Source organism: Aethalodelphis obliquidens, unplaced genomic scaffold (assembly GCF_003676395.1).
Source record: "Aethalodelphis obliquidens isolate GAN/ISIS:26980383/991018 unplaced genomic scaffold, ASM367639v1 scaffold125, whole genome shotgun sequence".
In the NCBI taxonomy this organism is placed as follows: domain Eukaryota; kingdom Metazoa; phylum Chordata; class Mammalia; order Artiodactyla; family Delphinidae; genus Aethalodelphis; species Aethalodelphis obliquidens.
This window is the reverse complement of record NW_020838069.1, coordinates 1140123-1152970: the sequence shown is the minus strand read 5'-3', so window position 1 is coordinate 1152970 and position 12848 is coordinate 1140123. Positions and strand designations below refer to the sequence as shown.

The 12848-nt window shown below is 56.6% G+C and overlaps 4 protein-coding genes across 23 annotated transcripts in view; 3 read left to right on the top strand and 1 right to left on the bottom strand.

Moving 5' to 3' along the window:
- The window catches only part of IP6K1 (inositol hexakisphosphate kinase 1), a 72656-nt gene extending 67183 nt beyond the window's left edge, over positions 1 to 5473 (top strand). For 9 of the 10 annotated variants that reach the window (XM_027098686.1, XM_027098680.1, XM_027098681.1 and 6 more), the window contains 2 exons: positions 1305 to 1480; positions 2037 to 5473. In XM_027098686.1, the coding sequence (XP_026954487.1) occupies positions 1305 to 1480; positions 2037 to 2570 (710 nt within the window). In that variant the 3' untranslated portion in view covers positions 2571 to 5473. The remainder of the gene's footprint in view (positions 1 to 1304; positions 1481 to 2036) is intronic. The other variant, XM_027098677.1, reaches the window with a different exon arrangement.
- A 103-nt stretch (positions 5474 to 5576) lies between these two features.
- Positions 5577 to 8296, top strand: GMPPB (GDP-mannose pyrophosphorylase B). 2 transcript variants are annotated; one of them, XM_027098688.1, is made up of 9 exons: positions 5577 to 5942; positions 6323 to 6403; positions 6495 to 6543; positions 6682 to 6824; positions 7044 to 7202; positions 7289 to 7367; positions 7442 to 7569; positions 7653 to 7835; positions 7915 to 8296. In XM_027098688.1, exons 2-9 carry the CDS (start codon positions 6359 to 6361, stop codon positions 8044 to 8046), a joined length of 918 nt encoding a protein of 305 aa, XP_026954489.1. In that variant the 5' UTR covers positions 5577 to 5942; positions 6323 to 6358; the 3' UTR covers positions 8047 to 8296. The 2 variants fall into 2 exon arrangements, with proteins under 2 accessions (XP_026954489.1, XP_026954488.1); XM_027098687.1 differs by having other exon boundaries at positions 5577 to 6195.
- RNF123 (ring finger protein 123) overlaps positions 8266 to 12848 on the bottom strand; it is a 31068-nt gene continuing 26485 nt past the window's right edge. For all 10 annotated transcript variants that reach the window (XM_027098668.1, XM_027098667.1, XM_027098662.1 and 7 more), the window contains 4 exons: positions 9098 to 9240; positions 8851 to 8945; positions 8639 to 8724; positions 8266 to 8555 (listed from right to left, as the gene is read on the bottom strand). In XM_027098668.1, the coding sequence (XP_026954469.1) occupies positions 8435 to 8555; positions 8639 to 8724; positions 8851 to 8945; positions 9098 to 9240 (445 nt within the window). In that variant the 3' untranslated portion in view covers positions 8266 to 8434. The remainder of the gene's footprint in view (positions 8556 to 8638; positions 8725 to 8850; positions 8946 to 9097; positions 9241 to 12848) is intronic.
- On the top strand, positions 9239 to 12580 carry AMIGO3 (adhesion molecule with Ig like domain 3). Its single transcript, XM_027098676.1, has one exon. The coding sequence runs from the start codon at positions 10074 to 10076 to the stop codon at positions 11601 to 11603; it is 1530 nt and encodes a 509-aa protein (XP_026954477.1). The 5' UTR covers positions 9239 to 10073; the 3' UTR covers positions 11604 to 12580.

Below are 12848 nucleotides of genomic sequence, written 5' to 3'. Positions count from 1 at the left end.
AAGTGTTGTGCTCAGAGCCAGTGAGTGGCCGAAGCAGGATCCAGTGCTCTCAGGCATTGTGAGATATTTCTGCAACCTTCTTTGAGTTTTACTGTCACTTGTTTATAGCTTATAGCAGGTGATGAGACTAGTTAAAAGCCATATTTAATGATTTTTTTAGTGTTACTCCTTAAAGAATTAGTGGATATTAAAATATTCATCATCATAGTGATGCTGAGGGTCTTATCCTCCAAGACCATGTGATTGCTACATAGTCCCAAATATGGAATTGAGGGCCAGGCTGTGAGCCCTGATGACTTTTGGCAGACATGTGACAGGCCTGTATCTTTAAGATTGTTGCAGACAGGAGATGTAGATGAGGACATGGATATAAATGCCAGGAGGCCAGGACCACAGAGCCATTTTAAGCAGAAGATCCTAGAAGTACTAAGGGATAAGTTTAAATATATGGTCCACTGGTTTGAAGTTTATTCAGAAAATGGCAAGATAGAAATTTAAATCCAGATTTTTCTAAAGATTCCTGTTTGGGAATGTTAAATCTGATTTATCATTTTTGTAGTAGTGCTACAAAGGAAGTTCCTTACTTCTTAGGCCTGAGTGAGACACTGGATTGAGCAGGGCCTTGGTTTACTGATGGTGCCAGGGATGTATGTGAAACTGCCAAATCTTCTTTGGTTTATTGTATGCCTGCAAGACAGATCTAAAGAATAAAATAAAAATGATATCAACAAATGTGGTATATACATACAATGAAAAATTAGTCAGCCATAAAAAGGAATGAAATTTTGTCACATGCTACAATATGGATGAACCTTGAAAACAATTTGCTAAGCGAAAGAGCCAGATACAAAAGGACAAATATTACATGATGCCACTTATATGAAGTATCTAGAACAGGCAAATTCATAGAGACAGAAAGTAGACAGTGGTTATGGGGGCAGGGGAGAGGGGAATGGGAGTTACTGTTTAATGGGTACAGTTTCTAATTTCTATTTGGGAAGATGAAAAAGTTTTGGAGATTGGATGGTGGTGATGGTTGCACAATAATATGAATGTACTTAATGCCACTGAACTGTATACTTAAAAATGGTTAAAATGATAAATGTTACGTGTATTTTACCGCAACAAAAAATTTTTTTAAAGAAATAATAAGCCAGTGGTTTGAAATCCACATTTGAGAGTTTGTGAGGTGAATACAGATTACATTAGAATGGAATGCCTCCTTTTATAGAAAAATGGGATTATGCTTTTCTGGCTGAGGCTGATGGTGAGTTTGGTGGTTATTCCCCTTGACTGTGGCCCAGAGTTCCTCCTGCTTGAGAACGTGGTGCACCACTTCAAGTATCCCTGTGTGCTGGACCTGAAGATGGGCACCCGGCAGCATGGTGATGATGCATCAGCCGAGAAGGCAGCCCGGCAGATGCGGAAGTGCGAGCAAAGTACGTCAGCTACGCTGGGTGTCAGGGTCTGTGGCATGCAGGTGAGTCATCCTTGGTGAGAGCCTAGGTGCTCCTGCTTGCATGTTTTGGGTTGTGTGTGTGCCTGCCTGCTATCCGAGCCAGGTGTCCTCCTGGCCCACAGTGGTCCAGAATCTCCTCCGAGAGGGTGAGTCCCCTACAGAGTGCTGAGTGCGTTTTTGTAGACATGTTCCCTGAGCCCTCTTGTCCTTACCTGGGGACCTTGGTCTGGGCTCCAGTGCAGAACCACTGTGAGAGCCTGTTGCCTTCATATTGGGGCAAGTAAGACTCTTGTCTGTCAGCAAGATAATTCCTAGTTTGAGTCCAGCTGGTCTCCTGGGGCAACTTGGAGGAGGGCTCCAAAGGTAGTGACAGAAAACCTGTAGGCCTGGTCTCTGCACATTGCTGGCTTTACCACAGGAAAACTTAGGGTGAACTTGGCCTGCCTACTCTAGTTGTGTAGGGTTGAGCAGAAAAGCTCAGGTTGGTCAGAAGTACTTTCCAGATAGTGCCTGCCCAGGGCACCGTGAGGTCATCAGACCTCCCTGGTACTCACCTGTCTGTCTCCTGGGGTTTCAGGTGTACCAGCTGGACACGGGGCATTACCTCTGCAGGAACAAGTACTATGGCCGTGGGCTCTCCATTGAAGGCTTCCGCAATGCCCTCTATCAGTACCTGCACAATGGCCTGGACCTGCGGCGTGACCTTTTTGAGCCCATCCTGAGCAAACTGCGAGGCCTGAAAGCTGTACTGGAGCGGCAGGCCTCCTACCGCTTCTACTCCAGTTCCCTGCTTGTCATCTATGATGGTAAGGAGTGCCGGTCTGAGTCCTACCTGGACCGCCGGTCCGAAATGCGTATCAAGCACCTGGACACAGGGCTCCCTGAGATGGCACCATCCTGTGGCCCTAGCACCAGCCCCAGCAGCACCAGCCCCGAGGTGGGCCCCTTCTCTCCACCCAAGGTGGATGTCCGCATGATCGACTTTGCACACAGCACATTCAAGGGCTTCCGAGATGACCCCACTGTGCATGATGGGCCTGACCGAGGCTATGTGTTTGGCCTGGAGAACCTCATCAGCATCATGGAACAGATGCGGGACGAGAACCAGTAGGCCCAGCTCTGGGCTTCCAGAACCCCTTCCTCTCCACCCTCAGGCAGGGACCATTGCTCTGAACTCGCCATGAGGACACACAGACTTGCTTTTAAAAGGGTTATATTTCTCTTTGGTGTAAACTAAAAGAAATGTTTTTAGCTGTAGCCTGGAATGCATATATATAAAGTGAAGGAGGGCAGAACACATCCTCTCAGCCAGGCTTCCTAGCTCTATGGTTCTGACTGCTGTGTCCAGGCTGACTTAGGAAGGAAGAGATACCCCTGGTGGGCTTGGCAGCAGGGACAGGTTGCCCTTGGACATTGGTTTCTCTTGCCTAGGTCTTTGGGGTCTGTGGCTGCAGGGTCCTGCTAGTTGTGGGGTGAAGCCCTGGGTTGGCTCAGGGCCCCTCCATGCTCACTCATCCCTTGTTCCCAGTAGTAGAGGGTTGGGTGCCCATCTCTTGGGGGACTTTGTAGCTTGTGTTGTGGGTATCATCCAGGTCTGTAACAGATGTCCCCAGGGCACCACAGGGCCAACTGCACACAGCTGGACCCTTCTCGGTTCTGACCTTGGCATGAGGCTAGATTCATGAAGCTGTGCTGAAGCCAGCAATGATAGAGGGCAGGCCCTGGGATCCCCAGGCACTATTTGGCACTTGAACCTGCTCCTCCTCCTGCCTGCACAGCCCAGCCAGCGTTTCTCACCAAGATCCCTTGCCTAAGGAGGCCATCCCCTCTTGCCCCACTGGAGGGGGCCCTGCTCTGTTTGCTGAGGAGAGTCAGTGTTCCAGCAGGCCTCAGGGCCTCTGATGGCTCTGACCCAGCTAGTATTTGCAGTCCTTGTGCTGTGGGTAGGAGTCCTCTTCCTCTAGCTTGGGCAGCTGTGCTGCCTTGGATGGGCTGCTCCTTCCAGGGCTCAAAGGCTGTGGTCCGCTCAGGGTCTCACCTCTCCCCAGGCCAAGCTCAAGGCAGCAGCCCATGTGAGGAGCTCCAGGCTTGTGAGGGAGAACTTTAAGCTTGTTTGCTTATAGGGACATTGGGTGCTGGGTGCAGGTGCCCAGATTCTGCTAATGAGAGTTTTGTCTTATCAGTACTGGGGTCCATCAGTCTGTCCATTTGTCCATCTACCAGCCCCTGTGATCTTTCCCCTGGGGTGTAGCCTTGTTCATCAGTAAATATTGATTTTCTTCATGCTTCCCTCAGCAAAATATTCTCTTTACCATTTCTGAGGTGAGCTTTTGCCCCTGTGCCCTTCCTCAGCAGGTGCTACCTTTTCTAAAAGAACTGGTAGCAAAATGAATTGGAGGAGGTGTTTCCCTGCTGGCCCAACACCCTCTCTGTGAGCCTGGAGTGTGGCCCCCTCAACACTCAACACTGACAGTAGCACAGTGAAGGCCCAGGGGGTGACCCATTCCTTGCCCATAACTTTTGCTGCCAGCCCTTAATGGCACAGAGACCTGCCACCTCTAACACATGTGGCCAGGTGATACTGCACTCACCTAGCCATTGCTGAGGTTAGTGCTCTCACCTCTGAGTCTAGGGCCACTGTCATTGTCACTTTTAGCATGTCCCTATTGGGGCATTAATGGTAAGCCTGCCAGCCTATGTCTCTGAGAGGCCTTGGTAACTGATGGACTAATTTCCTGGTCCTTAGAGATGCAGCCCCACACATCTTAAATGGGCTCCTTGATGGGATCCCATCTCTCTCGGCCCTCTGACCCTGGTGCCATTGGTGGGCAGGTTCCCATTCCTTGGGGCTAGGAGGGGCAGCTTGCCTGTTTCTGGTCAGTAATGACCATCTTCTGTACTATTCTGTGGCTTCATCCATGGGGGCAGTAGCTCTTCATTAGTGTGGATAGTCATTTCCTGGTAAGGCAGAGGCTAAAGCAAAGGGTCTGGGGCCACTCGGGACCCACTTGATGGCGCCTCTCCAGCCTGGGGATGTGCTGTGCTTCCTGAGTTTGTATATTATGGGAGATGCTGCCCCATTCCGCTCTTCATCGCGAGAGAGGCTGTACCGACTTAAATTCAGTGTTTGCCTGGCACTAAAAGAGCAGGGCTGGGATTTGCTGCTTCTCCCCCAGGGCAGAGTCCCTTGTTTTCAGTACTTTTGAACACTTGGGAGACACAGCCCTGCTTTCTGGTGGGTGGTGGGCATGTGTGTCTGCACACGCTCTTTGCCACCATTTCGCCCTGTTCCATGCTAGAGAGCCCTGTCCCTGCCAGGCCCTGCCTTCCCAGCCCCAACTTGGGACCAAAGTGCAAGATGGGATCACGGGTTGGGGCGTTCAAGCGACCCCTCTCTATAGTGCTTCCCTGGGCGAAGTCGACACCAGCCCCCTAGCGGGGTGGGATGGGCGGTGCTTAAAGAGGAAGGGGACCAGTTTTGCAACTTGCCCGGGACGCCACCCCTCCCTCACATCCGGGCCTGTACAGTGGGCGTGGGGATTCTCCTTAAGGGGCCAAAGGCCTGGGCTAGTTCGTATCCTTTGCTCACTTGCTAACATACCGCCACGTGCACCCCCCCCTAGATGCAGATTGCTTGAACTTTTAAAACTGTTCAATTTGGTTTTGTTCGTGCCGATTTAAAAAATGTTTTAATGGGGAAAAGTTTGGGGAGAACCAAGGGAAGGGCCTGGTATCTTTGCTTCTCGGGGAACTGCAAGGCCTCGCCTGGAGGACCGCTCTCTACTCCACTTTCCTGGAAGCTGCCTAAGCCTGTCCACGCCGCCCGAGCCCTGCGCCCGGATATGACACGTGGCTCCGGTCGCGTCTGGGCGCGGTTGCGTTTTCTCGGGACCTTGCGTGCAGGGGAGGGGCTGCTCCGGCATTGGGCTGAGCCTGCCCCTTTCTGTACACCTAGCGCTGCCCGCCCCGCTTGTGTCTGAGGTCGTGTATGTCAAAATAAAGCCGCTAGAAACCGAGGCGTGTCCGTGTCTTTGAGAAACCCCTCGGCCTCCGGGAGACTGGCATAGTCCGGCCCGCCCGCATCCTCGGCCCCTCCCCGGCCCGGCCGGCCCGGTGAGGCGGGGAGGGGCCGGAAGCGGTTGGGGCGCAGCGCAAAAGAAGCCTCGCCCTTGGCGCCAGCTCCGCTTTCGTATCCGCCAATGGCCAGCTGACTCGCAGGTCCGGGTCCCGGTCCCCATGGTAGCCCGGCGCGCTCGGTTCTCATTGGCTGCGTCGGCCGGAGCGTCGCGTTTCGGCGCTTCGACGCCGACTGTGTGCCACGTATACGGTAGCTGATTGGGCCGCCCGAGTTTACGTCACTTCCCGCCGGCCGCCGGCCCGAGTTGGGAGGCAGTCGGTCTCCGTCCGGCGTCGTGTCCAGGTTTGCTGCGGTCTCGGCCCTAGCGTCAGCGCGGACTGGGCGGACAAGGCAGAGCCAGAGTTGGTCAGTCTGGCGGGTGAAGGGCGAGGGGCCGGGCACAGCGGCGGGAGTGTGCGGCAGGGGTCCGCCAGGCAGGCCGCGGACACCTCGGAGCCCGGGACTCACTCTCCGGCCGCCCGCAGGCGCAATGAAGGCACTGATTTTGGTGGGTGGCTATGGGACGCGCCTGCGGCCGCTGACGCTAAGCATCCCGAAGCCGCTGGTGGACTTCTGCAATAAGCCTATCTTGCTGCACCAAGTGGAGGCGCTGGCCGCGGTAAGGCCCGGGGCCGGGATCTTGGTAGGACCTGATAGGATGAGGGACGGCCAGCGATTGGGGATCGGGGACACCTGTGCCTTCGGCTGAATCCGCTTGGCGGCCGGCGCTGTTCTGTTGCCCACAGGCCGGCGTGGACCACGTGATTCTGGCTGTGAGCTATATGTCTCAGGTGCTGGAGAAGGAAATGAAGGCGCAGGAGCAAAGGGTGAGGCACGGACTTCTCGCTCTTTCCCTTGGTCCCCGCTCAACTTTTCACCGTGGTGAGAGGAACCTGACGGGGGGCTTCTTCCTTCCAGCTAGGAATCCGAATCTCTATGTCCCATGAAGAGGAGCCTTTAGGAACAGGTCAGTAGAGATAGGAAGGTCCCTTGGGGAGGGTTTAGGGCCAGGGAAGGAGCAAGACTCAGCCTGGATGGGGACTGCTGAGCCTGGATCCAGGGGCTCAGACCCCCAAAATGATGGTGACCTGTTCCTCTCCCCCAGCTGGGCCCCTGGCACTGGCCCGTGACTTCCTCTCTGAGACTGCAGACCCTTTTTTCGTCCTCAACAGTGACGTGATCTGCGATTTCCCCTTTCAAGCCATGGTGCAGTTCCACCGGCACCATGGCCAGGAGGGCTCAATTCTGGTAAGAGAGCCCGTCTTTCTGCTCTAATGTACCTGTCCCCATGCGCAGCCTCCCTAGCCTCTCCCATCCTCCAGCCTTGAACTGCCCCTTGGTGTTGCGGTTGCAGAGCTGTGCAGTTTGTGCCTTTAAGCATTTTCGGCAAAGCCCCTGAAATTTAGGACAGCATGTATATCAAGGCTCAGGAGCCCTGGACTAGGCCTGAAGTCCCCCTGCACTCAGGTGACCAAAGTGGAGGAACCCTCTAAGTATGGCGTGGTAGTGTGTGAGGCGGACACAGGCCGCATTCACCGGTTCGTGGAGAAGCCGCAGGTGTTTGTTTCCAACAAGATCAACGCAGGCATGTACATCCTGAGCCCTCCAGTGCTACGGCGCATCCAGGTGTGTAGAAGCCAGCTGCTGGGTGGGCTGGGGTAGGGCAGGCCACCACTGCCATGACCCTGCTCATGAGCTGCCCACTCCCACAGCTGCAGCCCACATCCATTGAGAAGGAGATCTTCCCTGTCATGGCCAAGGAGGGGCAGCTCTATGCCATGGAGTTGCAGGGTGAGGCAGGGAGGCCACAGGGTGGGGGTGGTCTGTGGCTGGGCTGAGCCCCCTGATGCATTCTCTCCCTACAGGCTTCTGGATGGACATTGGGCAGCCCAAGGATTTCCTCACCGGCATGTGCCTCTTCCTGCAGTCGCTGCGACAGAAGCAGCCTGAGCAACTGTGCTCAGGCCCCGGCATTGTGGGCAACGTGCTGGTGGTGAGGCCCTTGCCCAGAGCATTGTCAACCCCCTCAACCTTGGGGGACAGATGGCCCACTTGTGTTTTCCCCGCTGTCCTCAGGACCCAAGTGCCCGTATTGGCGAGAACTGCAGCATTGGCCCTAATGTGAGTCTGGGTCCTGGTGTGGTGGTGGAGGATGGTGTGTGCATTCGGCGGTGCACGGTGCTGCGAGATGCCCACATTCGCTCCCACTCCTGGCTTGAGTCCTGCATTGTAGGCTGGCGCTGCCGCGTGGGCCAGTGGGTAAGCCTCCGGGCTGGGCCAGATGGGGAGGGTGGGGGAATGCCTCTGCCTCGCTGACAGGCCTGCCCCTCCCCCCAAGGTGCGCATGGAGAACGTGACAGTGCTGGGTGAGGACGTCATAGTTAACGACGAGCTCTACCTCAACGGGGCCAGTGTGCTGCCCCACAAGTCTATTGGTGAGTCGGTGCCGGAGCCCCGCATCATCATGTGAGGATGCTGTGGGGCTGGCTGAGCCCCCATTTCCCCACTGGCAAGGGGATCACTGGCTCGACACATCAGGAGGCCCTGGACTCATTGCCATCTGACTGGGGAGGATTGGACAAGGTTGAAGCCATCGGACACCCGCCTTCTCCTGTGGACATAATCTGGCAAGATCCTTGCTGGGCATACCCCACAAAGCCCACTCCCTCAAGATGGGCTGGGCCAGGACTGTATGGAATAATAATTTAATGCTCACTGTGGCCCTGACTGAAAGTCAAGCTCAGGCACAAATAGGGCATGGTGGGGGTCGTGGGGGACAGGGCAAGGGGCTCATAAATAGGGCCCAGCCTGGGTTTGAGTTTAAGGGTAGAGGTTCCTGCTGTGTGGGCCAGGTAGGCCTAGGCAGCCGAGGAAGTGGCACTTGCACTGGCTGCCTTGTCCCAGTCCTCTACAGACATGATGGTGGCTTTGCAGAAGAAGCAATCCTTGTTGTTCATCAGGTGCTGGTTGATGCAGGCTCTACAACAGGGGAGGGCATAAAGATGGCCTGTGTATCCCTGCTGTTCCCCACCCAGCCCCTTGTGCCCGTGCAGCCCACTTACTTGCAGGACTTGTGGCCACAGGGCTGGAACACAGCAGAAATGGGGTGAGCATAGCAGATGGGGCAGAGGTCTTCCTCACTGGTGGGCTGCAGGGAGCAGAGGGCAGGGTGGGCTGGGGTCGGGTGCCCAGACAAGTTGGGTGTACACTACGCACACAGCTGTGGTGACGTGTACTGGGGTTGTGTGGACCCGTATGCTGTGGCCCCACTCACCAGGGAGGCAGCTGCTGCCTGGGCAGATGCAGAGGTCAGGTGTGCCAACATCTGTTCCACCTGGGCCAGTTCCTCAACACTGATGTAATCTGTGTCTGGCGGGTGGTAGGAGGTGTCAGGCCAAATGTGGCCCTAGAACCCAGTGCCTCTTGAGTACTCACTGCCTGGGAATTTGCTCCTCTTAAGACTACTAACCTGGCCCAGCCCCAAATCCCTCTCTTCCCTGACCCACCCCCAGCCTACTCACAGCTCTGCAGGGAGAAGCGCTTCTGGTCAGGGGCAGGCAGGGCAGTGCCAGGGGTAGGGGGCTCTGGCTGCCCCAAGAGATAGCATATGGAGCGGAGCTGGAAGCAGGGATCAGCCAGGAGCACTGATGTGGCTCTCTCTGTCCTAGGTGGGAGAGGGTACAAGGGTAGTCAGAAGCTGGGCCTGTCTGAAATCAGTATCTGTTCGGAGGGGTGGGGGTGGAAAGTCCAGCCTATTTGCATTATTGCCTGGTTCATTCCACCCAGTCTCCCTGCTTCTCTCCAGTCCTCCCAGTAAAGTCCTAGATCCCAGTAAGGACCCACATTGTCGGGTACCAGTTTAAGGGAGCACCACCAGAAGATAATGGAAGTCCACCTGCCCCTTCATTTACGTTAACCCTTAAAAGGAAACAGCTGCCCAATCATATACGTTAACCCTTCAAAGAAAACACCTGCCCCCTCATAAACGTTAACCCTTAAAAGGAAACACAACACAAGAAGCTTAAAGGCATGCTTCCCAGGGTTCCGGGAGACGGGCCCTCTGGAAAGCCGCCAGCCAAGCTCAGGCTAGGGTATTGTGGCCCAACTCGCTCACCCTCTGGCGGCCACGCGGGGGCCTATGAACGCCGGGGGACGCGGCTACCCCGCCCCTCCAATGGGAGCCAATGGGAGCCTGAGGCCCCGCCCCCGAGAAATCGCCTCCCGGAGAGTATTTAGAAGCTGAGTGCTCAGAAAGGCACTCAGGAGAGAGCTGGGGAAGCCTGAGAAGGGAGTGCTGAGCAGAGCGTGGCCCCAACTCAACCCAAAATCTGGAGCCGGGCAGCTGGAGCGGTCGGCCTTGCGGGACGGAGCCCGCATACTGTCTCGCTGGCCACTGGCCATTTAGCGCCCCGCACTTCTAGCCGGATGTGAAGTGGGTGAGTCTCGGAGCTGCGCCCCGCACCAAGCTGCCCTGTCCCACCCCTGGCAGCCGCCGCCATGGCCCGGCTGGTGCTGCAGGGCACACTGCTGTGCATGCTGCGTGTCGGATTAATGAGCACCCTGGACTCCGAGGGCTTCCTGTCCCGTGCGCCTCATAACTGTCCCTACAAATGTGTCTGCGCTGCCGACCTCCTGAGCTGCGCCGGCCTGGGGCTGCAGGATGTGCCGGGCGCGTTACCAGCTGCAGCTGCAGACCTCGACCTGAGCCACAATGCGCTGCAGCGCCTGCGCCCCGGCTGGTTGGCGCCCCTCTCCCGGCTCCGCGCCCTGCGTTTAAATCACAACGAGCTGGATACGCTAGGTCCGGGAGTTTTCACCAATGCCAGCGGCCTGCGGCTGCTCGATTTATCATCTAACGCCCTGCGGGCCCTGGGCCGCCACGACCTCGACGGCCTGGGGGAGCTCAAGATGCTGCTTCTGTTCAATAACCGCCTGGCACACTTAGACGAGCAGGCCTTCCACGGCCTGGGCGCGCTCAGTCGTCTCTACCTGGGCTGCAATGAACTTGCGTCCTTCTCTTTCAATCACCTGCACGGCCTGGGCACGACCCACCTACGTACTCTGGATCTCTCCTCCAACCACCTAGGACGCATCCCTGTACCTGACCTGGCTTCACTGCCAGCCTTTCTCAAGAACGGCCTTTACTTGCACAACAACCCATTACCCTGTGACTGCCGTCTCTACCATCTGCTGCAACGCTGGCACCAGCGGGGGCTCAGCGCTGTGAGCGACTTCGCGGGCGAGTACACATGCCTGGCCTTCAAGGTACCCACCTCCCGCGTGCGCTTCTTTGAGCACAGCCGTGTCTTTGAGAACTGCTCAGCTGCCCTGGCTCGGGGCCTAGAGCAGCCTGAAGAACAGCTGCATGTGCAGGTGGGGCAGTCCCTGAGGCTACACTGCAACACCAGCGCCCCAGCCGTGCACTATGCCTGGGTCTCGCCGCAGCATGAGCTGCTTGTGGCACCAGGGTCTCGCAACGGCAGCATCGCAGTGCGGGCTGATGGCAGCCTGGCCATCAGCAACGTGCAGCCATGGCACGAGGGTGTCTTTGTGTGCCTGGCTACTGGACCCCACCTGCATCACAACCAGACACACGAGTACAACGTAAGTGTGCACTTTCCACACCCTGAGCCTGACACTTTCAACACGGGCTTCACCACGCTGCTGGGCTGCGCCGTGGGCCTGGTGCTCGTGCTGCTCTACCTGTTCACGCCACCCTGCCCCGGCTGCCGCAGCTGCTACCATCACACCTGCCGCTGCCGCCGCTGGCCCCGAACACCCAGCCCACTCCAGGAGCTGAGCGCACAGTCCTCAGTGCTCAGCACCACGCCGCCCGACGCACCGAGACGCAAGGCCAGTGTCCACAAGCACGTGGTCTTTCTGGAACCTGGCAGGAGAAGCCTCAATGGTCGTGTGCAGCTAGCGGTAGCTGAAGACTTTGATCTCCACAATCCCTTGGGCCTGCGGCTCAAGGCTGGCTCTGAGTCCACTAGCTCCACAGGCTCTGAGGGTCTGGTGATGACCTAGGCTGCCCAGGGGCCCCACCAAGGCCACTGCCTGCCCACTGCTTGCCCTGCTCCCCGCTGCTGCCCAGAGAAGTGCCAGATGCTGGTGGGAAGCACTGGGCTTGGTCCTCCAGCCTCCTGTGTGGGCCTCGACATAAACCACAGCAACACCACTCACTGGTAGAGGGGCTGAAGTCCCCAACTCTCTCCTGCTTCTCCCCAGCAACACAGGACCAAAACATCCCAGGACCTAGCAGGGCCTACCTGTGCCCACATGAGGATTGGAACCGAGGGCCATCTGGAAGAGCCCTTGCATTAGAGCCCCAGGTTCACCCGCAGGGGCTAAGGCAGCCATCAAGGAGAGTCGTGGTGAAGAATTGAAGCATAACCACCTTCTGCTTCCCAAGGGGACAGGAGTGGCCCACAGGGGAAAAGGAGGAAGACTTCAAAGGAAGACTGAGTCCCCACCCCGAGGGTGGAAAGAGGAATTACAAGCCCTCCCTCTGGTGAAATGTGACTCCCCACGCACCAACATTCAAGCTACTTGAAGCTTCACGAGTCCATGCAGTCTGGTGAGAAGGCCAGCAGGCAAGGCTCCTCAAGAGACCTCCAGGGGCATCACTGGCACTCTGAGGGCAGAGCCTCTCCCATGGGCTCACAAGACAATGGTAAGGGGCACCAATGACCTGTTCCCCCAGCTTTTCAGCAGTAAAAAGCCTGCTGAGCATGGCTAAGATGGGAGGGCTGAGCCAGAACTTGCTGTCTCCCAAGGGCAGAATCCTCTTAAGGGCTGGCACTGGTATCAGCCTAATGGCTGAAGCAGTGCCCTGGCTTCATATGCATCTCACCACTCCCACGGCAGGGAGGCAGGGAAGCGGGGACTGGGAACCCCTCCTGAGTGAGGGCTGAGCTGGGGGGCCCACAAGTGTCCTGGATCCAGCTATCATGGAATTTCTTAATAAAGGTAGTACATGCTCGTCGTCGGAGCCTTCACAGACACAGATGGCAGTATGTGTGCTCAGCTCTTAACCCCAGCAGTGTGTCCCTGGATATCACAGGATGGCACCCCGCCCTTAGCACAGTCTTAGTTCCCCTGCCCCTGCCTGAGGCACAGCCACAGCCAGCGGCTCTGCCCATGGGCCAGGGCACCCTGCTCTGTGGAGCTCCTGGATTCTCCTACTTTAGGCTGCTGCTGCTGCTGCTGCCGCCACCTACTCAGTTCATACCTCACTACCTTCCTTCCAGCTCCAGACCTGACGCTGAAGTC